The sequence below is a fragment of the Moschus berezovskii genome, chromosome 2 (genome assembly GCF_049115385.1).
Source record: "Moschus berezovskii isolate FMDL1 chromosome 2, NW_MosBer_1.0, whole genome shotgun sequence".
Taxonomy (NCBI): domain Eukaryota; kingdom Metazoa; phylum Chordata; class Mammalia; order Artiodactyla; family Moschidae; genus Moschus; species Moschus berezovskii.
Window position 1 is genome coordinate 90,407,713 of NC_142461.1, and position 27,791 is coordinate 90,435,503.

Below are 27,791 nucleotides of genomic sequence, written 5' to 3' on the forward strand. Positions count from 1 at the left end.
CACTTATGCAACCATCAGTAGGAAAATAGTTAAATATTGAGTATGTTTTGCTATCTTCATCTGTCTAGTAGTTTCAAAGATTAGGTAGGTTTATATAATCTGATATAGAAAGATCCACAAGATTACAGAACTCCAACACTGTTGTATTATAGAACAGTACTAAAATATAATACCACTTATGTGAAAAAAGAAATGAGGCAAGGGGAAAGGAAGGTGTGAAAGAAAGAAGGGAAACTAGATGTACATCTGCACACTTAAGGTATTAAAAACAAGTCTATGAGGATGTACTCGAACACTGATCACTTTTGAGAAAGAAATGGAATCAGAGTGGGATGCAAAAGTATAGATTTGGGTGGGAAAGTGATGAAGAAAGCTTTTCTCTTTTGAACAATGAAAAAATACTCATATAATAAAATTATTTAAAAGGGAAGAATAAGCTCTCAACCATGTCACTGAGTAAATAAGTAGGTAAAGCCTGAAGGGAATCCATTAGATTTAGCAGTTAGAACATCAGTAACTTGGTAGAATGCAGTTTTCGTGGAGTTGTAGGAGCAGGAGCCAGATTGCAATGGATGGAAGAATGAAAAATAAATTAGAGTTTGGATTACTCTTTTAATAACTTTTTAAAACTTAACTACAAAGAACATAACAGAAATAAAATAGTGCCCCAAGGCAGGCATAGGTTGAATGCAAACTTTTATTGATAAAATATGGAAGCCATGCATATAGTTGATGCTAAAGAAAAGAGACCAAAAAAAAAAGTATAAGAGATTGAACATAAAGAAGAGAAGGGGTAAAAGATAAGACAAGATCCCTGAGGAAAGTCTTGGTATCCAGAGTATAAACAGAGGACTTATAGAGCAGAGGGAGCGCCTCTTACACTGGGAAGCAGGACAGGATCAGGGACACGTTGTTGCAGGGAACTATGTGCTGCCAGAAGGCAGGGAGTAGCAAAGTATAAGAATAATGAGAATTCCTAACATATAAACCTGATTATCTCTGTTGCTACTGCTGCTGCTGCTAAGTCACTTCAGTCGTGTCCAACTCTGTGTGACCCCATAGACGGCAACCCACCAGGTTCCGCCATCCCTGGGATTCTCCAGGCGAGAACACTGGAGTGGATCGCCATTTCCCTCTCCAGTGGGTGAAAGTGAAAAGTAAAAGTGAAGTCGCTCAGTCGTGTCCGACTTGTAGCGACCCCATGGACTGTAGCCCACCAGGCTCCTCTGTCCGTGAGATTTTCTAGGCAAGAGTACTGGAGTGGCTTGCCATTGTCTTCTCCGATTATCTCTGTTAAGTAGGGTCAATTACTAAGAGTAATGTGGGAAATTGTATAGCAGCTGGCTTGAGGAAGTGGATAAAATCTGAATAGTTGTGACGAAGAGTGATACCTAACCAGAGGATCATAGGATTGATGGGAATACAAACCCCCAGCTGAGATTGGAAGCCATAAGTTCCTATGGATCCTCACTGTGCTGCTGCTGCTGCTAAGTCATGTCAGTCGTGTCCAACTCTGTGCGACCCCATAGACAGCAGCCCACCAGGCTCCTCCGTCCCTGGGATTCTTTAGGCAAGAACACTGGAGTGGGTTGCCATTTCCTTCTCCAATGCATGAAAGTGAAAAGTGAAGTCACTCAGTCGTGTCCGACTCTTAGCGATCCCATGGACTGAAGCCTACCAGGCTCCTCCGTCCATGGGAGTTTCCAGGCAATAGTACTAGAGTGGGTCGCCAGTGCTTTCTCCACCTCACTGTGCATATAGATACAGAAGGCACGGAGCTAAACTGACCCAAGATTGGGATTTTTATCTGATAGGTGTAGATAAGGGGAGAATGACAAGAAAGTATTTATGTGGCTGATGGATCCCAGGTTCTGGTTTAGCAGGAAAAGATGTAAAGACAGGAAGTGAGTGATCGTGGGTCAGTGAAGCAGGGAGTGGAGAGACGGGAAATCCGAAGTATCGAGGTTCTGGAGATTAATTCTTAGCTGGGGGTGGTGAAACTAGAATAACCTGTGGAATTTTTCAAAGTGCACTCATCATTCCCATGATGAGCATTGATACTCTTCACTGGCCGTTTCCTCCCCATCACCTCTTCCCAATGAAGCATCACCTCCGAGGAGAGCCATTGTCACTGTTGACAGCATGGGAATGTCCCTCAGGCAGTGACCCAGTAAGGTTGAAGAGCTGGTGTAACTACCCTATCTAAAGACTTCAAAAATTCAGTGTCATCTCAGAAATGAATGTGGGGACTTCCCAGGTGGTACTAGTGGTAAAGAATCCTCCTGTCAATGCAGGAAATGCAAGGGTCACAGGTTCGATCCCTGGGTCAGAAAGAGCCTCTGGAGTAGGAAGTGGTAACCAAGTCTAGTATTCTTGCCTGGAAAATCCCATTAGACAGAGAAGCCTGGCAGGATAGTCTGTGGGGTCCCAAAGAGTCAGACACGACTGAGCACAACACAACAGAAATAGTTTCATTGTTAAGAAAGGGGAGTATATACATGTTTTTTGTTTTATCTTATATTTCACTTAATTCAGTAGAAATATCAATGAGTTAGAGATCATTTTTAAAACCTGTTTCCCTTTTTAATGTGAGCAATGCTGGTGACAGACTTGTTTCTCTCTTTGAATTCCAAGTTGAAAACCTGTAATGACACTAAAAACATGGAATCATCGCCTGGAAACCTTTTGTGTCCAACCACCTCAACTGTAATTTTTCTAGAGAATGTTAAGTAATATGATTTTTTTTTAATCTGTTATATGATTCCAATCAAAGAAACAGTACCCAAGTGTCATCAAAACATGTCTTTCTATACAGAGTGACTTCTAATTTCATTTTTGAGTCTTATTCTTTCTTTATATGACCTTCCTTGTTATAGTCATTGGTCTTCTGGTAAATCTTAAAATTATAGTCTTTCTCTTTAAGGACTTGAATTTATTTTCTCTCTCTCTGTCTCACTACTTCCTGTCTATTTCTTTAAGGTGAGAATGCAGGAAGATGCAGCTCTCCTAAACAAAAGAATAAGCACTCAGCCGGGGCTCACAGCACTTCCCGAAAATCCAAACACTACACTTCCACCTTTCCAAGACACCTCTTGTGAGTTGCAATCACGGATTGACCCATCTCTAGGTCAGCAGGTGAAGGATGGCCTCATCGTGGGGGGCCAAGGCGATGCTTCCGTAGATGCTATTTACAAAGCAGTTGTGGATGCAGCCAGCAAAGGAATGCAGGTTGTCATCACCACTGCTGTCAACAGTACAACTCAGATCAGCCCCATTCCAGCTCTGAGTGCCATGAGTGCCTTCACTGCTTCCATTGGTGACCCATTAAGTCTGCCCAGTGCTGTCAGTGCAGTCATTCATGGACGAAACATGGGCAGTGTGGATCATGATGGGCGGCTGAGGAGTGCCAGAGGGGCTCGGCTCCCCAGCAGTCTGGACCACGGGAAGAACTCCAGCGAAGGAGATGGCTTTGAATATTTCAAGTCAGCAGGTTGCCATACATCTAAAAAACAGTGGGATGGGGAGCAAAGCCCTGGAGGGGAGCGAAACAGGTGGAAGTGTGAGGAATTTTTAGATCATCCAGGCCACATCCACAATAGTCCTTGTCACGAAAGGCCCAACAATGTCTCTACACTGCCATTTCTGCCTGGGGAACAGCACCCAATACTGTTACCACCAAGAAACTGTCAAGGGGATAAGATTTTAGAGGAGAATTTCAGGTATAATAACTACAAAAGAACTATGATGAGTTTTAAGGAGAGACTAGAGAACACTGTGGAAAGATGTGCACACATTAACGGGAACAGATCTCGGCAGAGTCGGGGCTTTGGAGAGCTGCTGAGCACCACAAAGCAAGACCTTGTCCTAGAGGAGCAATCTCCGAGCTCCTCCAATAGTTTGGAGAGTTCTCTGGTCAAAGACTACATCCATTACAATGGAGACTTTAATGCCAAAAACATTAACGGGTGTGTACCTAGCCCTTCAGACGCTAAAAGCATTAGTAGTGAAGATGACTTAAGGAACCCAGACTCCCCCTCTTCAAATGAATTGATCCCTTATAGGCCAAGGACGTTCAACGTTGGCGACTTGGTCTGGGGCCAAATCAAAGGACTGACTTCCTGGCCTGGAAAATTAGTCAGAGAAGACGACGTTCACAGTTCTTGTCAACAAAGCCCCGAGGAAGGGAAGGTATACCAATCTTTATCCATTGTCAAATACTAACCTTTGTTCAGATGTCAGTTCTTATTTTCTGTTATCATCACTTTGGATTCTTCATGACTCATTGAGGTCTCACAAACTTCTGGAGCATAAAATGAAGAGGGGATGGTTGTAGTCACCAAAATGTCGTATCGTCAAGGGGTGAGTTGTAAAGCATTTGTAGATCCCACTAGGGTTCAGCATGGCTCTGACCCAGGAACCAGATTTCCAGAATTCGGTTAACTTGGCCTTTCTTCCTTGCATGTGCCTAGTCCTTCATTCATACAGAGAATGAAGGCAAGTAACAATGATGGGGGAAGAAAAATCTGGCAGTTGTTGGAAACCAGCAGTGTGGCAGGGGTCCTCCCAGGCGACAGAAAGCGCCAGGGGATTGGAACTCTCCCATATGCTGATGTGTGATACACAGAGCTGCGGAGAAGCTAAAACTGGGGTGGAGTTGCAGCCATTTCTGGAAGCAGGAGGTAACATCTGAGTTTAGAATGGTGTCTCCTTTCAGGAAAAGTTCTGGGTCTTTGAAACACATGGAACTGTTTAACCCCATAGTCTGGTTCTACTTAACACAATCTGATCACATAAATTAAATGAAAACTTCTCCATGAAACTACCATTCAATTTAGAAGAAATTAGTGAGGGTCTTCTGCGCTTTCTCCCTCCCCACAAGTGGTAGAATTGACTCACTAGGCAAGAAATATGCAGAATGTTCAAAGTAAATAAAAAAATTTCTGTCTGAGCAGGAGATGAAAATAATGCACATTCTCTACATAGGATGAAGAAACATGTAATTTTTCATCTCCTTTAGGAAATAAAAATTCCTTTTACAGGTATATATTATTCTTTTAAAGATTATATTGCATAAACCTATTTCAACTCTGCTCAAACCTCCGCTGGCATTTAGGTTTAATGGCAAAGGAAACCAAAAGCATTTTGCCAGCACAATAAAAGGATTGTCTTTCTCCAAATGACCGGGAGGTCCTTAAACCCATTGCTTATAAAGCCTAATATATACTTGTCAGGATACACTTTCAGCATAATGTTTCTACCTTAGATAAGAAAATGAATTCCATATTCCTATTCACAAAACATTTTACTCTCTAATCTCTCCAAGACCAGACAAACATTCTTTGGGTTGATAAACCTAAATATTTTTGACAGTTTATTCAAGAAATAATTAGAAACAGCAAAATTGGGCTTTTATTATATAAATGGAATTGCTACAAATACAAGATGTAGACACTGAACTATTTTATAATCTGTGCAAATAAAACCAAGTCTTTTTATGTGCCACTTTATATAAAAAAAAAAAGCTTAACTACAAAAAGATTATGGCTTCCCTTCCCTGGAAACATTCTTCCTGTCCTACAAGCCTTGTCTAAATATCTTTTTATGTCCTCAGGAGAATAAAGGCACGTACTTTTAACACATTTCACTTTAAACCATGATCCTAATCTTCTGCTTAGTCTGTGTTAGCAAACTCCTGGGATTGAACTCCTCACTGATGTTTAGGAAGCTGCACCTAAAAAAAAGAAAAAAATCATTATCTAAGAGTCCAAGAAACATTTTTTTATTTTATTTGAATAATCAACTAGTTTTCAATCACTATAAAATAAAAGTGTTTCGCAAAATCCAGATTGTTTTTCCTTGTTATTGACAATAGATTAATTCCTAACAGGGAGTATAAAATTGTTTATGTAAATTCAAATATCCCCTCACCCATTGGCTGACATTGTAATTTTGCATTCTTATAACTTAGATATCAAAGTCTTGATAAAAAGATACACTAAAAATACTTTTAGTAAATCAGAGAAAATAATTGAAAGCATACATTTAGAGGTGAAAAACTAAAAATTTATAATAAAATATTAATGATGACACATGAAATATTTACCTGTCATTAAAAAGCAAAGTATATCAGTCTTAAAAGCTCTAGGGCACTTGACATTTTAAAATATCTCTGGTCTTTTCAGGACACCTCACTTTTGCACATAAAAAAGCAAAGTGCTACTTCACAACCCCTTTTTTCTCCTATAGTTCACAAAAAAAGGAAGGTCTTCCTTATTAATGATGCCCAGCTAGTCAAACACCATTCTCAGTTTATAACACCAGAAAAGGTGAAATTTCAAAAACAGGTCTCTCTGACTTCAGCTAAATGTCCTTTGCCTGATGTCTTGGTGATCCTGGTTCATCTAGAAAAGATTAAACTGTGGTTAATATCTGTGTAAGACAAAGCATGATCTGTCTGAAAAGATTTCCTGTAAAACATATTTTACATGAAAATTGGTTTAAAACTGTGAACCAATTATGATGTAAATTTCATTTACATTGAACCTCTTAGTTCTCACAATGTCAGATACATAAAGCCTTGTGCATTTATAACCAGACTTCTGCTTTTAAAAAGGTAAGCAGTACGTTAGGTTTTCTTCATATGCTGTGGCAGTGCCTGACATTTTAATAAAGTCAAGAGAGAAAGACAAAGACTGACTTCATGAACAATTTGTTTATTATAGTAAAATCTTATTAATTCCATCTTGCTGATGTAGAATGTGGACCATTTTCGCCACTAATTCCCTCTGTAGTGTCTCAGAAGAAAGGGTTTGCTGAAAAATTTTCTTACATATAATCATTTAAAACCTGTTTAGCCTCTCCATTTTTCATACTAGTATTTCTGTGTTCACCTGAGTAAATTAATCCAAGATGCTGTCAAACCCCACCAGATAACATCTATGCTAATTCAAATTTTAGAACAGGTTTATTATCTCCTCCCACTCCCTATATCTCACAAACCTATCATTTATTTTTTGTTAGTATCTTTGTTCTCAACAAATCACTTCAAATTGCTTTCAGAAGCAGAGAAGAAAAAAATCTGGGAAAGATTGAGGGCAGGAGGAGAAGGGGGCGACAGAGGATGAGATGGTTGGATGGCATCACTGACTCAATGGACATGAGGTTCAGCAAACTCTGGGAGATAGTGAAGGACAGGAAAGCCTGGCGTGCTGCAGTCCAGCACAGTTAACAGTAAGTCACGACTGAGCAACTGAACAACAAAAACTAGAAAAAAAAATAATTACCACGATTATAGGTAACTAATTCAGAATAAGCAAGACAGCTCTCATGTTTTCAGGTTGCCTGAATAGTCTCTGGACTGATAGGTCAGGGCTGTGAATGGAGCAGGGACTGAGATCTCCAAGTTGTCCATAACCTGATACTTTAGCTAACTGTTTGTCATGAGTGTAAATGACTTGGTCAGCTTATGATTTAAAAAGACATTTTTAAATCTTCAGTGGGGTGTTAAATGTAGTAGAATTGCTAATAGTGCATTAGACATATCCTGCAGTTTCCAAGATTACTTTCTAGGAGGTAGGATTTCTAACTATCAAATATTGTGTGAACACAGTCAGAGGAGACTAGAGAGAAAGCCAATGTGGTAAGAAGCCTGGGCTTCAGGCATTCTGATGTGAGCTTAAAAACAGCTCTACCAGTTACCTAAATGGTCCTGAGTGGCTGTATTAATTTCCAGAGCTCCTCAAGTGGGAATATTAATTCCTACTCAGAATGATGTTAAATGCAATACTATAAATAGATGGGGCTTTCCTTGTAGCTCAGTCAGTAAAGAATCTGCAATGCAGGAGACCTGGGTTCAGTTCCTGGGTCAGGAAGATCCCCTGGAGAGGAAAATGGCAACCCACTCCAGTATTCTTGCCTCGGAAAATCCCATGGACAAAGGAGCCTGGGAGGCTACGGTACATGCAGTCGCAAAGAGTCGGACACAACTTTGCAACTGAACCATCCACCACCATAAATAGACGATACACAAAAGAGGCTCAGTAAAAATTAACTTCCTCCTGTCTGTTCTCTGTATTTAACAACCTTATGAATTTGGATTCCACCATTACAAAATTGTGGTCATTTGACCTTCGTTATTGTTTTCCTATTCATGAATTATCCATAAATAAAGGACTTATTAACCAAGTTGGGGATTACAGGATAGTAATAACATATTTAATGAATGAAATAGTTTATAAATATTTTTTATGAACCTCAGGACATTGCATACAAATTGGCATATTTGATTATAAATTAATATTAACTGTTCATTTTAGGCAGGAGTTCTACTTGGAAAGATTTTAAAGGACTTAATTTGGTGAATAAACTTGAAAGTCCCCTTCTTCTCACTGTTTCTAAAAACTATAAACTCAGACATTCTTCCTCTACCCTCCAACCCACCAAAACACTCAACAGTATTAATTAGTAGAGATTTTTAACAGTCTGTGAAAAGTTGGACTGAATCACCCCTATTTAATACTGTCCCAATACTGAAGCTATGTTACAGCACTGGAAGGATATTATGTGCCTTATATAATACCATTCAGGAAGTGGTATCTCCTTACTAATACATTTTCCCCTTGCCTATCAGTTTGTAATAAGAACATTCTAGAAGATATGTATACTTTTCCTAAAGAAGTGGTGCAAGTTTCTCTCTGAACCATGAACCCTTTATAGTTTCAGATTTAGCAGCCAAGAATAAGACCTCAGTGCTTAGTCAGAGCTGGAGAAATGTACTGCCAGATCTTGGCACAGTATTAAGGAATTCTTGGAGAGGAAAATGGCTTCTGCTGGCATTACACCTATACACTATAATGTACAGACATTTTAACCCTGTGCAACTGTGGGGGGAGATGCTTATCTTTATGTATTTATTTCAATAATTATTTTAAAGCAGATAAAAAATGTTCTTTTTATTCCTAAAACATATTTTGTCCTTATCATCTACCATCTTTGATCTTACATTAACTAGCCTAAAAGTGTTGACTCCAATAATAATCAAAACAATGAAATTCTTTTTTTTTCCTGAGTGGATAATTTTTATTCTTTTTGAACATTGTCCCATTGGTCTTCATATTTCATTGTTCTTATATTCAGTGTGTATTCTGACTGGAGGCAAATTTAGGAAATAATTTATTTCTGTATTGGCACCAAAATGTTTCTTTTCAATGAAATGTTTGTTGTTGTTGGACAGGTAGAGACATTCCTAATTATCTAGAAAAATTCTATCCAGAAAAATCACCTGGTTAAATGAAGAAGTTTTTAAAAGCAATGGGTAAGGTGCTCCTTCTCTAGATTCACTCTTTGACTTTTTTCCACATGGTTATATTTGGCAGGAGGAGATAAAAGTAGCTTTCTGGATGTTGTTCAAAACAGACAGAACTCATCCTTATTAAAACTCATGCCAGATTTATTTTGGGACAGTCACTTCTGTTTGTCATTCAGTATCACATGCACTCATGTTTTGATGGTATGGAGCAAAACCAGAGACAGCTTACAGTGGTATTCTGCAGATGTATAACTTAAGAAGTTGAGCCTGGGAACTACATTTGGGAGGTGTGCCCTTCTGTGATGTTTAAACACTTTTACTTTGAAGAATATTCTCTCTGGGCTTATCAGTGTTAACTATTTGTATTCTTTGGTCCTGTCATTCTCTGTTGAAAGTATTCTTCGTATGTTTCCTTTGCCATATATATTTTCTTAACCATTTCTGGAAATGAATTATTTTCTCTATACCCAATCAATATCCACGATATTTGGGCTGCATTTTGACTGGTAGGGTGGCTGGGGCAGTCAATGGTCTGCAGCAACAGAATCTTTTTGAAAAAGAAGAATAATTTTTGGAAAGTGATAAGCAAGATAAAATCTAGACAAAGGCAGTGCCTGATCAAAATTTGAAAGATAATAAAAAGGAAAAACTAGGTAACACCAAAAATATGAATATTGGGGAAAAGACTAAACTGAGTACAAAGTTTAGGTAAACTTTAGTAATTGTGGAATAGTGTGAAGTTTTTTTTTTCCCCCTTAGGAAGATTAAAGAGGAAAAGGAGGAGGCCTGTCTCCCTTCTGAGATAACTGAGACTGAGTATGGAGTTCTTGAGCTTGTCAATACAGTTGTCATGTGGTTACTAGTAAATGGAATCTCAAGTATGAGGCAAATACATGGTTCTGTTACATGAACTCTTCAACAGTGTATCCTTAAAAGTACAAGTTTATTCAAAACATTTAATTCTGTATGTATTATGGATCTATATAAAATTTGTTGTCACATTTACAATAGATTTACTCTAGTCCTGTAGTTTAGTTCTCTAGTACTTAAAAATGCTTCTATCTGAAGTGAAGATTAAAGGAAAAAAAAACCCTCAGATAGTGCCACTGACTAAAACTGCGATAATGTCGACTGGCTTAGTCCATTTGAAAAAACTGTGGTTCACTTTATGAATTTTTCCTTAAGTATTATTGTTAAATTCATCCTTTCTGTCACAGGTGAGTCAACTTTCTGCCCCAGATTATTTATCATTAATTCCCATACTTGAAAAAATATTGAAATATTGCACTTAAGTTAGCAGGACTTTTTCAGCTTAAAGATTAGTTACTACTTAATGTTTGATTATAAACCTAATAAATGCCTCATATTTGCTTATTGCTTATTGATTTTTCCCAGATTTCAGCTCAAGTCTGAAAATATAGGTATAATGTTTTTGTATTTTTATATTATAAATTTATATGAATATATCACTATTAAAAATGTTTAATGGTCTGTGTTCCACCTGAAACAATTTCACATGCCACCAGTGGCACTCTGGGAAAGACTGCTTTGGTGTTTATAAAGCACCTTCATACTTAGATAGTCCAAGTAGATAATCTCAATGACCCATAAAGATGTGCACAACTATTTCCATTTGGACCTCAGGAAAGAGGCATTCCTAAAGACACAAACCACAAGCAGTTAAACCAAGGCTCAACCCTGGTCTCCTAACTCTCAGCTTAATACTCTTTGCATGATACCATTCCCCAGCAACAGGAACTGATGACACTGTAAAAAAAGGGATGGGGAAGTGAAGAAGGAACAGGGGCAACTGAAGTCAGCTGCTTTCTCTCTGCTGTGAAATCTGTGATATGGCTGTGCTCTGTCTTTTGACCTTTGTGTGACAGCTTAGCCTCAGCACTGAGTACCAGCAAAGGAATCACCAAGAGATTTAATCCTGTTATCAGGGATTAACACCTGAAGGGAGTTTTGACATCTTCTCTAGTTAACTGGCTCAAAAGTGATATAGGATCTTTAATCCAGATTCTTCTAATATACACTGTATCTCACTTTCAGAGGGTCACTCTGACTCTCTGAAATGTTTATGTCTTCTATGTCGTAGACTTACTTCTGAGATATACTCCACACTACTGTCCTGACCTCAAATCAAACTGAATTTAATTATCAAATCTTTAATATGTGCCTTGTGAACAAAATAAGCAGCCATAGTTTCAGACTTATTCAGGAAACTCTTAAACATCCACCATATAATCATGTCTGTCTTTATGGCTCTGTTTCTAACCTTACTGAACAGGCTATAGGTCTAGTTATGCCAAAGAATTATCATATCTAAAGAATCTGAAGGAATGAAAGAAGGGATTTAGAAGTTAAAAATTCAGCATATGTGTATATTTATGCATTAGATAATATGTGTACTATAAATACATAAAGTCTGGTTATCTTTTTCTAATTCCTAAATCATATAGGTATACGGTTATACCATGATAGCCATTACTATTAGCATCATCATGGTTATAATGAGAATATGTTGGCCGATTATGAGTAAAGATATATTACAAAGTCCTCCCCCAATTTCTCACCAAGATAGAAATCAAATAATTTATGAAACTTCTGGCTTGAGAATATATAGGAATATAAGATTATTAAATTCCAGATTAAATAGTAAGTATCTTAAATTACTTGCTCCTTCAGTGTAAGTTTTATTTAAAAATATGTATATGTTTAATCTTTTTAATGTTATATTTATGTATTTGATTCCCACTACTTTATCTATTTACAAGTTAGCTAATTAATTTATGAGTGTTCATTAAATCATTAAATATGGTTTTTATTTTACTAGAAATGGAATTTATTTTGTTGTTCCCTGATAGCTTTGTAGGGGGTTATCTTTAAAGACTTTCTTGAATATTGTGTAAGTGGATGAATATTTTCCCCAAAAAAACACACACTCTTCATGTATTATATTTCACGATACAGAAGAGTACTAAAATTCTGAAACCAAATAAACTGGACATTTACCTCTGGATATGTATGATCTTGTCAAATTAGAAATACAAAGTGATGTGTATCTTATAGTTTCAGAAATCACTCTCATTGCTTTCTCTTTCAAGGTCATTGAATCCTTTATAAATAATATATTTTATTATGAGTACCTTAGAACCTTAGAGGCATATTTAAATGAAGAACTCATGGTGGAGAATTAGTTTTAAAAATCACCAGAATATTATTCAAGTGTAAAAAAAAATTTTGAAGATAAATTTGAGCAAGCATCATCTAAATTTCTGTAAATAAAAATTGGATTTATAATTTGACCTAATTTTTTGAGTATGTATATATAGACATATATACTTACATGTATATGTATATATTCATATACACACATATACAAATCTCTATATAATATATGTGTATTTCAGCATATATTGGTGTGGTAGAGAAAGGTTGCTTTGGAGTCATCCTGAGTTTTGATGCTGGCCATGTAACTTAAACTCAGTCCCATCTGTAAAATAACAATACTAGTGTGCAGTATTACCACATTAAATAATAAAACAGTGCCGTCTACATAATAAATGTGCAAGAAATGCTTTTACTGCCCCTTATTTCTTACTTAATTAAAAATAAAATTAGATGATTTTTTAAAAATCATTTGACCTAACTTAGTTTTTTAAAATCGAGACCAATGGGTTAAGTTTTCATTGAAGCATGTTGCATTATTTCACTGTGAATCTGCTTTCTGTTGCCTATATCAATCCCTCTGAGATCTCTCACTATACCAGTTTGTGTCTAACAGAAGCTCCTATTATAGGAGAGCTTTCTTCTTGCTGCCAAGAAACTAATTTAAATATAAGGGGAATTAGCTATAAATTAACATAAATTAATTGTGAGCTGTCTTTCATAATTTCTTTGTGTGAGTGAGTACAAGATGGAATCCCATTTCTAACATGAAATGTGAAAAGGTATCCAGGCACCTTTAAAAATAAAAACACATGGATATATTCATCTTACTTAAGCTTTTCCAGTCATTCCAATAAGACACTTGACTACTCCTATAGAAATGTTATTGGAACAAAGTTATCTCTTGTTCTGGCACACAATAGATTTCAGTATCCGCAGTGAATTTGTGTATGTAAGGTATTTGGATCCTTTGGGACAAAATACAGAAGTCATGAAAAGGAAACTATTTCCATTATTTGACTGTTATTCTCATTGAATAATTAGAAATGCTTGTTTTCAGACTTGACAATGGAGACCCTTTGTTAATAATCATCACTGTGTACTAGATTTGAAGAGGTCAAAGAAAGTTAGTTATGAACAGTATTCATGAGTCAGGAGGGTTCAAAAACAAAAGTTAATCATTTCCTTGTTTATTAGAGTGTATTTTCTTACCCATTAGGTGTCATGGCAACCTCTGAATTTTTTTATTAAAGGAGTGCAGGGTGGGAGAAAACTGGGTTAAGGGGTTGGGAGGGACTTAATTTGAAGCTATATTTACACAGCAAGCAATACTGTTTCTACTGAGATTGTGTTTAAAATCAGAGAAAGTGATCAGGGCTTTTCTAAGTGTTTTTTTATTTGCATATTAAATTTCCTATTTGTTAATTGTTTTCCTTAGGAGAAGTGACTTCAAGAACTATGATAGAGAGTATTAGGGGCAGGTGGCAAAGACTGCACCTCCCTCCCCCACCAAACCCCCAGCCACCAGTTGGTGGCTCACAGTGATGAGGCAGCAAGTGTCATATAGCCTAGGCTGGCAGTGTTAATGCAGGACCACGGAGAGGACACGCCCATCAGGTGTAGCCACACCCTCTTCCGCATCACTGGGGGCTACATGCAGCCTACTGCCCTACTCGTTTTTTTTTTCTGGCCTCTGCAGAGCCTAACACACAACTGTGTAATACTAGCTGTTCTGTGCTTGGCTGTGTTCACCATGCTTGCTGCATTTTAATTCTCACAGCAATTCTAGCAGGAAGGTAGGTATTAATGTCCTTGGGAAACTTTTCTTGGTGTCTCTATTTTTAAAAGCCAAAGCTTTGGCTAACAGCAAAGATTTAACAAACTAAATATTTCTCTAAATTATCCAAATTTTAGGAGGCTCAGGAAATTTAAGGGTGTTATTCATGCTAGAAAGTGAGAAGGTCAGATGCAAACTTCTATGTGCTGGCTCCAAAGCCCAGCACCCTCACTCACCACTGCTGTTGTTCTTGTGATGGAATACAAATTCGCAGTTGCTGAGCATCAGGCAGTGCAAAAAGCAGACCAGGATCTCTGACTTACATGATTTTGTGAATTAAAGGTTATTTAAGTTCCAAGTTTTGTTCTTCAAACATTACTTTGAAAATGTTGACATTCTGAAAGCCACCCAGTTTTTCATTTCCATTGATGTTGCAGCCTGGAGCCGCGAAATCAACCTATGCCCCAGCGAGGACAGGACACTTGACAGGACAGTGAGAGTTAAGCCTCCCTTCCCCCAGTGCCATACAAGCACCTGCTTGTCTGGCAGGAAAGTAAAAACAGTGTTAACAATTGCAGGTCTGGGTAATGTGGTCTGGTCTTCATGCCTTCACCCAGGTGGAGCCCGAGAAGTTGAGGACACTAACAGAAGGTTTAGAAGCCTACAGCCGAGCCCGGAAAAGGAACAGAAAGTAAGCACAATTTTTTTCCGGTTTTGTTTTTCAAGGATATAATTTACTGGCTTTCCTTCAAAGGGACAATGAAATCTCACTGATTCAGTCCATCTTGAGCCCTGCCTAAGTACAATTTAATAGTTATCACTATTGTAGATGAATTAGCTCCTACAGAAAATATTTTCTGAAACAATTTATACTGTATGGGACTTCCCTCTTCGTCAGCTCCTCCCTTACTCCCTCCATCTCCATCCCTCACACTTGAGGAGAAAGAAAATGTGATTAATAGTCTCAACGTGTAGCAATGAAATAGTCTCTGAAAGTGTAGTGAAAGTGTATCCTTGTAATTCAAATACTTTGGGAGGGGGAATGACCCTCCTTGTTGTACACGTGTGAATAATTACCTGTCAAATTAGTCAAAGTGATGATAAGTAATTATTTTCTTGGAGCAGGGGCAATAGACTTTCTTTGAAATTATAAGAAGTTGAACTTTGGGACGTTATTCTTAATTATTCAGTTTTTCCAGATCTTTATATTTTGAGTAAACGTAGTATTGACAAGTGGATAATGTTTATTACCCAACTTGTATGTAATACAATGTAGTCATATATCATAACTATTATTTCATTTTAAGCACACTATCAATGTGCTTCTGAATATGTACATAGAATATTATTTTAATTATTTTAATATATATCATATATATACCTGCTCAGCTACTATAATTTTCATATTATCAAATGTCTAAGAATTATGAAATTGTAATGATTAGCAGTGTATCTTGTATAAAAGACTTATATAATGATAATGACATCTTTTAAAGGGCAGTCATTCTCTTAGTGGTGTCCTCAGTAATTCTTGCCAGAGCTAAAATTTTAGAATGCAACAAATCTTGGGGAAACTCTCTTCACCTCACTAGAATGTTTCATAAAAGAGATGTCAGCTGCAGTGGATTAACTCCTGTGTGCCTGTGTTCACGACTCCTTTGGAAGATAGCAAGTTGGCAGTGGTTTTGGTGAGGGCCAAGTGAATTGCCAGATTCACTATAGATCTGATAAAGTGAGTCAAGTTCCCTCTATTCTGACTGAAGTGACACTGTAGTAGGACAAAGCCTATAACATTAATACAAGGTCTGGATGAAAGGAGGGAAATTGCAAGCTACCTGCATCGCGAATTTTCATTGGCCATTTGCTTTAGAATATTCAATAGTACTTGTTTATTAGAAGTAAAATATCCCTGAATCTTTCCTTCAATGAGATATGCCAGTTATCTGGATTACGTGCAACATATCCAAAACTGTTGATAACACAAATATTTAGATATACTGCCTTGAAATGAGCTGTATTTCCCTCATAAATTTGCTATTAAGCAATTTCTGAAAGGTGATTAGTAACAAACAGCAATGTAAAAAATTTCCTTCAAAGCCAGCTTACTATTTGAGTTGAATTTATACGGGTCCTAAGCAGCATTATCTAAAGGAACCGAGGTAAAAGACAAAAATATGAAGCAAAACAGCTTTGTTTATCAGACTATTGTCTAAGTAGAAGGACTTGCCTTATAAATGCCTCGTAGAATACTTTACATTTTGCATATATGATTTAAAATCTATTCTTCTATTCTCCCAATCAGAAGATGGGCCAGAATTACTGAACCCATTTTTGATGAGGACACTCAGACTCAAATAGCTTAAATAATTAGGTAAAGGCCACATAAGTGCTAACTGGTATGTTGAACCCAATCATTTATTTATTTTATCATTTATTTATTTCCCAAGTCAAGGAGACTGATTTAGCAAAAGAATTTATGCCAACCAGGCACAATGCTGTAGTCCCAGGACTTCACTGTTTAGTGAAGGAGGCAGATTTAGAAACAAATAATTAAAATGTTAAATTTGCAGTGACAGGAATAAGTGTAGTATATTTTGGGATCACAGAGAAGTGGCATTAAACTCAGGTAACGGAAGATGTCCTAGAGGAGATGATATCTCAGCCAAGCTTTACATACTACATAGATGTTAGCCAGACTCAGGAAACAAGGACAAGATGAGATGGTTTGGAATAATGTTTAGATGAGGTCAGCAGTTAGATTTGAGGGATAGGAAATTGTAAGAGATGGGACCAAATGTATAAGCAGGAGCCAGACCATAAAGGGCCTGGTAAGGCCTCAGAGGTCTTTACATTATTGGAAGTGCCTAAGGGGACATATGGTTGAATTTTTCACTTTAGCTATAGCTGTATGGAGGCTACATTTTAGGGGAACAGTATTGGAGACAAGGACATACATTTAGAAGGCCATGTCAGGGACAAGAGAGGAGGAAGACTCAAACCAGGAGGGGACCCATGAGAACAGAGGAGAAAATGTGGTCAAGAAATATTTAGAAGATAAAATTGACAACACCATGGTGATTGGCTGGAATGTGAAGGAGAACAGGTAATCAAGGACAGCTCTCAGGTGCCTCAGTGAGTAGTGGAAGCACTGAAATGGGGCATACAGGAGAAGACTGCCGAGTGCAACGTGAGGTTCCTGTGACTCCACAGACACAAGTCTGAAACTGGGAAGAAGTGCTATTTGACTATGAAAAATGACTTCAGTCACACAGCGGTACTTCGAACAATGTGACCAATGGACTAAATTCTGGGGCATTTGAACACTTACTGGAGATAATGAAAGAGATGGAAATAATGATCAGAAAGGAGGAGGAAAACCAGAGGGTAGGGGCCTAGGGTGATAAAAGCCAAAGACCAAGAATTTCTGGGACAATACAGTGAAAAACAGAGGTCAGTAAGAGAAGATCTGAAACATCTCCATTTGGACTGGGCAGTTTGGAGGCCACTGGTGACCTCAGTGGAAACAGTTTCTGGTAGAATGGCACACATAAAATTAATATGGCCATGGATTGAAGAGTAAATAAAAAGGAACAGAGAGAGTTGGTATCAGTTATTTGCTCTCCTTTCTACCCTTTATGTGAAAAGTTCCCAAAGAATAACTGGAAAGAAATTTGAGCTAACAAATATCTGGCTAGTTTTATAGACAAGGAGAAAGAAACTAAAAAAGGAAGGTGTCACTGGAACAGGGTGGCTGAAACTTTGGGTTTTGGCCTGAGTTCAAATGTTTCCATCGTTACCTAGCTGTGTGTAACCTTGAGAATGTTGTTTAACCTCTCTGAGTCTAAATACTTCATTTCTAAAGTGGGATATTAATACCAACCTCCTAGAATTGTTATAGAGTCTTAGCACAGCTCTTGGCACATGGTTTTTAGTAAACCATTATTTTTCCTACAAAGATATAGGTGAAACAAAACGATTGCTTATTTTTACCATTTGAAACATTCTGTCACCATATTAGATGTTTAGAGCATTATATAGTCATTTAACCCTCAATATGCTATAATCATACTATACTATAAATATCTTTAAAGTGATTTGCTTGTTACTGCCTCATCACAAAGGAAATATTTACATATTTATTGAAGAATTACTTAGGGTCATTTTGTACTTAAAAGTCTAAATAGCTTCCTTAAAGAAAAACTTTGTGTAACATTTAGATATGTTACGATTTTTTTTTAAAGTGAGGATCAAATCTTCTGTCTATATGTACGTATATATGTATTCAGTAACCTTATTTTTGTGAATCTGGAAAGTGATAAAGTGATAACGTAAACATAAAAGTAAAGATAAAACGTAAACACTTAAAAACCAAGAAATGATACTTGTTGTATTAAGTTTTCTTTATTTTTTAAAATTGAAATTAGTTGATTTATGCTGTTATATTACTTCAGGTGTACAACAGTGATGCAATATTTTTATAGATTAAACTCCGTTTAAAGTTAGTATAAAATACTGGTTATACTCACTGTGCTGCATATTATATCCTTGTATCTTATTTTATACCTAATAGTATGTACTTCTTAATCCTGTTTCCCTATCTTGCCCCTCACCCCCCCCTTCCCTACTGGTAACCACTCTTTGTTCTGTGGATCTGTGAGTCTGTTTCTGGTTTGTTATGTTCATTTTTTGTTTTTTAGATTCTGCATTTAAGTGAAAACATACAATATTTTTATTTCGCTGACTTAACTTCACTAAGCACAATACCTCCCACGTCCATGTTTGCAAATGGCAAAGTTTCATTCCTTTTTATGGCTGTGTAGTAGTCTCATTGTGTGTGTATATATATATATATACATTGTGGTGTATATATATACACATGCCGCTTTATCCTTTCGTCTGTTGGTAGACACACTTACATTGCTTTCATATATTGGCTATTGTAAATAAAGCTGCTGTGGACATGGGGGTACATGTATCTTTTTGAATTAGTGTTTTCACTTGATTTAGTTCTCCTCCCTCCAGATGTGGGCAGGGATATGCACACTGGCAATGACTGCTTCTGCCCTAATCAGAGGGTCTGTGCATCTCTGTTCCCTCTAAGTGTGTGCACTCTCGTTGGCAATGGCAGCCTTTACTATAGTGGAGAGCGGTGCCAGAGCAAGAAGAGGTGAAGCAGGGGCCCAGTGCAGACCAGGGAGTGTGCTGGCAAGCCAGCCAGAATATAGGCTATTTCCAGTCTGCTGCCTCTCCACTGTGCTGGAGCAGGGAGGCAGGTGGGGGTGGGGGTGGGAGTAAGCAAGTCTGTGCATGTGCATACACACTTCAAAAGCAGAGTCTTGGTTTCTAACAGCCCTCCAGTAAGCCCTACCTGTTTTCAAACCAGCTAAGGGGCTCATCTTCCCAGAGTTGGACCCCAGGGTTGGGGTACCTGAAAGGTAACTCCATGCTCCCCAGGGAAGATCTCCAAGCCTGCGATCTGCCTTCCTCTTCTGTGTGTGGCTCCCAGTAGCTTTTCCTCCCTTCCTACCAGGCTCTGTGTGGACAGTCTTAGTTGTAGAAAAGTCGCTATGCCAGTCTCCACGTCATTTTCAGTGAGAGCTACTCAACATGCAGTTGTATTTTTGGTATATTCATTGGGGGTGGAGGTGGAGAGTAAGCTCAGTGTCCTCGTATACTAGCATCTTGATCTCTCATGTGTTAAATTTTTTTAAATCTGCGTACTTTCCCTACAGATTAGGTTTTAGAATCCAAGATCCTTGACATTTAGGTCTGATCCAAGTTTGTTCTGGTCTACATGAAGTGAGTTTCTTAAATTCTGAACTGATGGTCCAGAGCAATGTACAATTCTCACTTCCCTCTTATTTCTCATACTATTCACAGATGTGTACCTGGCTTTTTTTTTTAATTAATAAAGATAAGGATAATGTGTGACAGTATAGGCAGTGAACATGAGAAGTGGCAATTATCTCCATTCATAACTAGAAATGTGATTATATGAACATCTATTGCCTAATCAAGTAGCTTTTAGAGTGTCCATTAGTTAAAATGTTTATTATTAAATGTCAGTGGGAAAGAGAAAATAGTAGAAGAGACTCCACAAGGAGGGCCTCGGGACTAGAAGAGTGAATTTTGACTAATTATTCATTTCATGGACTCGTGGAGCTTTCTCTTCCTCTTTTAAACTCATTCTTTCCTGACTTGGCCAGCTAGTATGAATACGGTGTGCAGATCTGACATCCAGAAAGTCTCTCTGTACCTCTTGCTTCCCATGATGTATTCATGTAATTTTATGCCCCGTATCTCTGTATTTATTCTCTCTTCCAAAAGTAGTCATTTCACCCTCTAATAACTACTTAAGTTTGTTAAAGGAAAAGCATTATACTAACTACCTTAAACTAATACAAGGAGTTTATAAATATTTTAAATATCTTGTTGAAGAATGAACTCACAAACTCCTAAAATTTTGTCTATTCATTCAACAAATAATGTTGAATTATTCTTATATTTTAATGGTGATGCTATTGAAATTTTTCATATTAAAGGACAAAACTTTTATGACTCTATTACTTTTGAAGATTATTTATAGTTAAATATCATCTTCTTTGTCATAAAATTATAATTGATTTCACCAGTTTTCCCAGAAAATCAAGTGTGACATACAAACAGCTATTGTAATAGATAGTTCATTGAGTTGTTATAAGGATAGATTTAATTCAATTCTTGGCATATATAAAAAAGTGAAAGTGCTAGTCGCTAGTCGTGTGCAACTCTTTGTAATCCTGTGGACTGTAGCCTTTGTCCATGGATTTCCCAGGCAAGAATACTGGAGTGGGTTGCCATTCCCTTCTCCAGGGGATCTTCCCACCCAGGGATCGAACCCAGGTCTCCCACATTGCAGGCAGAGTCTTTACCATCCAAGCCATCAGGGAAGCCTTAAAATATTCAATAAATACTAGCTATTTTTGTTATTAAAGATAAAAGAACCCAGATTCTCTGATGGTTTTTCACTGAAATATTTTCCTTTTTTTTTAGACATTTAGACTTTTATGTAGTCAATTTTAAACCCATAAGATAGTATAATAAAAATGCATAATAAATACCTTTTAAAACTTATCTTCGTACTTTTATACAAATACAAAAGAAATAGTAAAGATAAAGCTGTTTAACACATTGCACAAAGTGTAATATTGTCAGATAGCTGGGCAGTATGTAATACTGTCAAGACCTTTGCTAAACAATCCACAAAAGGGACCTCAACCCAGCCTAACTCTAGCTCAGCTTAAATAGCCCTACAGCATCCTGGGATTGCATTCCTCCTCAGAATCATGCTTAGCTAACTCCTTGGTGGGAAAGCAACTCAGCCTTACCCCATGAGATGACCAGGACCCTGTAAAACTGGAATAAGTAGGTGAATAAAAGATAGCATATGAATAGATATCAACTGGGACATACTCAAAAATAGCAATGAAAGGAAAGAGATAAGTTGTAGAATGGTACTTATATCAGGACACATTTGATATGATATATATTTAAAAAGCACATAAAAGACAATACTAGGTACTGTTCATGGATATATCATATAAAATATTAAAACACACTGTAGGAATACACAGCTTCCCTTGTGGCTCAGATGGTAAAGAATCTGCCTGCAATGCGGGAGACCCAGGTCCGATCCCTGGCTTGGGAAGATACCCTGGAGAAGGGAAAGGCTACCCACTCTAGTATTCTTGCCTAGAGAATTCCATGGACAGAGGAGCCTGGTGGTCTACAGTCCATGGGATCACAGAGTCGGACACGACTGAGTGATTTCACTTTCTTTATAGGAATACACAACACAGTTGCCTTTGGGAAGGAGGGTGGGAGAGAATGAGACTAGGAATTGATATCAAATCGGAACTTTAGTTTAAATTTTTAATAAAAGAATTAAAATAAATATGTAATTTATTAGCAGTTTATTTTTGGCAATAGGTTTGATAGGGGTTGATAACTTATTCTATGCACGTTTCTGCATTGTTTACATTTTTAAAGTAAATGAGAAGAATATAAAAGCTGTAGGCTAGCTTTCAGGCCAACAAAAGGTAAGGTTGATGCTCCATTGCTCTTATAGTTCAGTTACAATCTTTTATTTCAGTTAAACTGACTTAAGTGCATATAAGTTTCCCAGAACATAGAGCTGTTGTTTTAGCTTTGGACATATTTTTATTTAGACACCATATGGAGCATCCACGATGTATATACCTAGCAGTATACTACTCAACGATTATATACAGAAACTAAATGCGTGAATTGTCCAGTCCTGTTGTTTGAGGGTAAAACTTGGTGCGGACTGTGGTAAACCAAAAGGCATCATCTAGAAGCATTCCACTAAACTTCAAATATGTTTTTAAACACAATGTGAGCCAAACTAAATGATACTATGAGCCAAATTCTTCTACAACTGCAAATTTCCAATCTCCATGTAAGTGCTGGGCTAGGACTTAACTCTTGGAAAACCATTTACCTCTCCACCTTTTCTAGTAATCATCATGATGAGATAAATGAAATTAATCACCTTAGTACTCAGAATAATTGGGTAATTCTTCATATGCATCAAGAAGGAAAAGTTAGAGTGGACATAATTCCTAGAGGTGGATAGTGTGGATTTGCCTTGTTTTAGTAACTAGTTCAGTAGCTTCCTAGTTAAACGCTTCAGTTATGGCAGATGCTCCATGTGTTAAATACCTGTAGTGGTATGCTGAAAGTGAAAGTGAAGTCGCTCAGTCATGTCGGACATTTTGCGACCCCGTGGACTGTAGCCTACCAGACTCCTCTGTCCATGGACTTTTCCAGGCAAGAGTACTGGAATGGGCTGCCATTTCCTTCTCCAGGGGATCTTCCCAACCCAGGGATCAAACCTGGGTCTCCTGCATTGTAGCCAGATGCTTTACCGTCTGAGCCACCAGGAACGCCTAGTGTGCTGAATAGAGAGAAAAGGTCAGATGAGTGATAGTCTGAGACCATCATTCTTTATCTTCTCAAATAGTTTTGTCATTTTGGTTTTTGAGAGGCAGGGGCGGAGTAATGTGGCAGAGCCTCAGGTGTGGCGAGTTAAGCTGTTTCCCACCTGTAATGAAAGTGCACCAGTATTTCAACCTTCATTTCCTGAACTTCTTTCTGAAGCCAGGATGCTCCAGAGAGGGCAGATGGAGCTCCCTAGTGGCCAGAGCCTGCAGTTCAGTGCCCTTCCTCCAGCCACACAGCCTGAGAAAGACAAGCCAGAACAAAAGGCAATGGGGAGCAGGCTAGAATCTAAGAGCACAAGCTCCGTCTGTGGAAATAGAGACCCATTGCCCAGCTTCCTTTCAAAATCATCAGACGGTCGAAGAAACATGTGGAAGGGGAAAGAATCCACTTTCCCTAATCATCTGTTCAATTTTTTTTTCCTGTAGTTATGTGACCTTATCATTGACTGGTGTTCAGTCATGAGAATTCCAGAGTGTTTTGTCATCAGAATTGTCCAAATGTGAATATAAATTGACTTTATCTCATGGAATTGGTACTTCTGTTTTCTGATTAGGGAATTGAGATTTTTGTTTCTTTAATTTTTTAATCTGCTGTATTGTTTTCATTAATTCCAGAAGTGGAAAGCTAAATAACCATTTAGAAGCTGCTATTCATGAGGCCATGAGTGAACTGGACAAAATGTCTGGGACTGTAAGTTAATTTATTTTTCCATTATAATGTGTTTCTTTGAAAATAAATTGTATTATACTTTTTGTTAAAGTCTCTTAAATATTGTCAGGCAACTCACGTAGCAATACTAAATTACTGGGCTCAAAAAAGACTGGTATCAGAAAAAATTAAAAATAACTTAAGAAAAAATAACCTAGTGGTATTAACTATGTATTTTTCTGAGGTAAGTAACTTTTTTCCTCACATAAAATACTCTTAAAATGTGTGCAGCAAAACATTGAAGTTAAAATCATAGCTTTTGTGTTTGACTCTGAGAATAGCAGTGATTATTAGTGTTGCCTAAGTATTCAATAATATAAATTTCACTCTACCATAGAACAAAAAGGGAAATTGAACATAGGGTCAAGATCAAGAGTATATAGTCATTTCATTTCCTTTCTGATGTTACGTAAAAAAATTAAATATTTGGCCCCAAGTCCTATTGTTAAATTATTGATATTTAACACTATAACCTCTGGTTTTAAAGTGTCTACTTTTTCTTTACATTTTTATTGAATGTTGCATGTAATAGTGTTGAATGTGAGCTTAATCATCATTCTCTAATTTACGTATTGGCTAACATAAACACTCAAACTACAATTTTGATAATCCCTAAAAAATGTGAATTATCCAAAGTGACTCAGCAATGAAAGGGTGATTTCTTTTACTTTTACTTGATATTGTGTGAACAAGGTTATCTGAATCCTAGCAAGCCATCCAATGGCTACTGAATGACAGAGATAAGTTTTTAATCTTAATATGATAATACACTACATTCATAGTGTATTGGGATTGGTACAAGATTTTGTGATCCAAACCATCATTTCAAAGATGGGTAAATTGAGGCCCTGAGATGTTTAATTTCCTGATAGAATTATAGGAAAAGTCTGGAGCAGAGATTATAAACTCAAACACATTCTGTGTGTGTGTATTAGTCACTCAGTCGTGTCCTATTCTTTGCAACCCCATGGACTGTAACCCACTCCTTGGAATTCTCCAGGCAAGGTACTGGAATAGATTGCCATTCCCTTCTCCAGGGGATCTTCCCAATCCAGGGATCAAACCCAGGTCTCCTGCATTGCAGGCAGATTCTTTACCGTCTGAGCCACCAGGGAAGCCCCTGAAACACCTTCTCAGTTCAGTTCAGTTCAGTTCAGTCGCTCAGTCGTGTCTGACTCTTTGCGACCCCATGAATCACAGCATGCCAGGCCTCCCTGTCCATCACCAACTCCTGGAGTTCACTCAAACTCATGTCCATCGAGTCGGTGATGCCATCCAGCCATCTCATTCTCTGTCGTCCCCGTCTCCTCCCACCCCCAATCACTCCCAGCATCAGAGTCTTTTCCAGTGAGTCAACTCATCACACGAGGTGGCCAAAGTATTGGAGTTTCAGCTTTAGCATTAGTCCTTCCAATGAACACCCAGGATTGATCTCCTTTAGAATGGACTGGTTGGATCTCCTTGCAGTTGGATCTCCTCTCAAGAGTCTTCTCCAGCACCATAATTCAAAAGCATCAATTCTTTGGCGCTCAGCTTTATTCACAGTCCAACTCTCACATGCATATATGACCACTGGAAAAACCATAGCCTTGACTAGACGGACCTTGGTTGGCAAAGTAATGTCTCTGCTTTTTAATATGCTATCTAGGTTGGTCATAACTTTCCTTCCAAGGAGTAAGCGTCTTTTAATTTCATGGCTGCAGTCAGCATCTGCAGCGATTTTGGAGCCCAAAAAAATAAAGTCTGACACTGTTTCCACTGTTTCCCCATCTATTTCCCATGAAGTGATGGGACCAGATGCCATGATCTTTGTTTTGTGAATGTTGAGCTTCAAGCCAACCTTTTCACTCTCCTCTTTCACTTTCATCAAGAGGCTTCTTAGTTCCTCTTCACTTTCTGCCATAAGGGTGGTGTCATCTGCATATCTGAGGTTATTGATATTTCTCCCGGCAATCTTGATTCCAGCTTGTGCTTCTTCCAGCCCAGCGTTCCTCATGATGTACTCTGCATAGAAGTTAAAAAAGCAGAGTGACAATATACAACCTTCTAGGGCTGGGCAAATAGTATCATTAAGTACAGGGGATCAGGTTGGAGATAAACAGTGATTTTAGTGGATTAAGAAATGCCAACCAAGATACCCTGGTCAAGGTAGGCTGTGTACCAACTCTCAGTCTTAGAGGCTTAATGCCTTAAAAAGACTGTTCTTCACTTGGGTCTCATTCTGGTTGAGGAAGCCTTGCTTCACACAATCATTCAGGGGCTCAGGTTCTTTCTATATCTAGTGTCCCCCATTCCCTGGGGTCTCAGAGTGCTACATCACATCCTTAGCATCCAGCCCAGCAGCGGGAGAAAAGACCATGTACCCAGAGGACGGCAGAATAAGGTTTTATGGGCCAGACCAGGAAGTTCATCTGTTCTGTTGACTTTCCACTGGTTTGACCCAGTCATGTGGCCTTCTTAATTCAAGGGGACTGGGAAAAGCATTGTACACCATGCCTGCTCAGGAAGAAGAGAAATGTGTTTGGCAGGCATCTTGCTAATCTCTCTCTCAAGATCTTTGGCCTTTGTGGCCAGCAAGCAGTCAGGAGTGATGGGGGCCTTGGCAACCTGGGGGCTGTGTTCTCTCTAGAAGGAGCTTCTGCTTCCATGCTGCAGCGAGCTCGAGCCATGTGGGGAGCTGTGCCAGTGTTGCAAGGTCTTCCCATTTTTCCATGAAACACTGCAAGTCTGCAAGTAAAATTTCTCATTCATTAGTGTTGCCAGCTATTTTTAAAATATTAAAACACCATAGGGCTAAACACAATCCCTTTCTAGGCTGCATTTGGTCCACAGGTTACTAATTTGCAACTTTGAATAAAGGCTTCTTTCCTCAATTTATAAAAGGTTTCAGTGGACTCTTTATCAGAGACCAGTGGTTTTAAAGAATGTATATGGAGAATTTACGAGGATGAGGCAGTGTGAGAAACTCATTGGTGTTATTTTTTAAATGTAATACTTTAAAAAGTTTTCTGGGGATCTCCCTGCCAGTCCGGTGGTTAAGACTTTGCCTTCCAATGGAAGGGGGTGTGGGTTTGATTCTTTGTCAGGGAGTGAAGATCCCACATGCATCACAGCCAAAGAATGAAAACATAAAACAAAAGCAGTATTGTAACAAATTCAATAAATACTTTTAAAATGGTCCACATTAAAAAAAATCTTTAAAAAATTGTTTTCTGTATTTGATTCTGAATAGCAATGGTCTTTGCTATTACGTTATCTTTACAACATGCAGTTGAGCCAACTTGTAGTGGATCTTCAGAGCTGACTGTGCCCATCCATCTCTTCCTAAGCCTGAGTTCTGTGAGATCACATTGGTAGCTTGAAATTGGCCATGGTAAAAACATTTGTACCACAGAGATTGGCATACACTACAATGGGCTTGTGTTCCTCCATGGGGAGCTGGTTATTAAGCATGTACTGTACCACTGCCTCGGAGAAGGCAATGGCAAGCCACTCCAGTACTCTTGCCTAGAAAATCGCATGGACAGAGGAGCCTGGTGGGCTGCAGTCCATGGGGTCACTACTAGTCGGACACGACTGAACGACTTTACTTTCACTTTTCACTTTCACACATTGGAGAAGGAAATGGCAACCCACTCCAGTGTTCTTGCCTGGAGAATCCCAGGGACGGGGGATCCTGGTGGGCTGTCCTCGATGGGGTCGCACAGAGTCGGACACGCCTAAAGTAACTTAGCATACCGCTGCCTTGGGCACATCCTGCCTCTCCTGGATCTTGACCTTGTCCCCTCCTATCAGTACCAAAACAGCCGCAATACAATGTGG

The 27,791-nt window shown here is 38.2% G+C and overlaps 1 protein-coding gene across 7 annotated transcripts in view; it reads left to right on the top strand.

The window, feature by feature from the left end:
* MBD5 (methyl-CpG binding domain protein 5) overlaps window positions 1-27,791 on the top strand; it is a 486,804-nt gene that overhangs the window by 447,253 nt on the left and 11,760 nt on the right. For all 7 annotated transcript variants that reach the window (XR_016035558.1, XR_016035557.1, XR_016035562.1 and 4 more), the window contains 3 exons: window positions 2,980-4,188; window positions 14,876-14,949; window positions 23,876-23,951. Coding sequence is in view for 1 of the 7 variants with exons in the window: in XM_088829246.1 (XP_088685372.1) it covers window positions 2,980-4,188; window positions 14,876-14,949; window positions 23,876-23,951 (1,359 nt within the window). In the remaining 6 variants the exon portion in view is untranslated. The remainder of the gene's footprint in view (window positions 1-2,979; window positions 4,189-14,875; window positions 14,950-23,875; window positions 23,952-27,791) is intronic.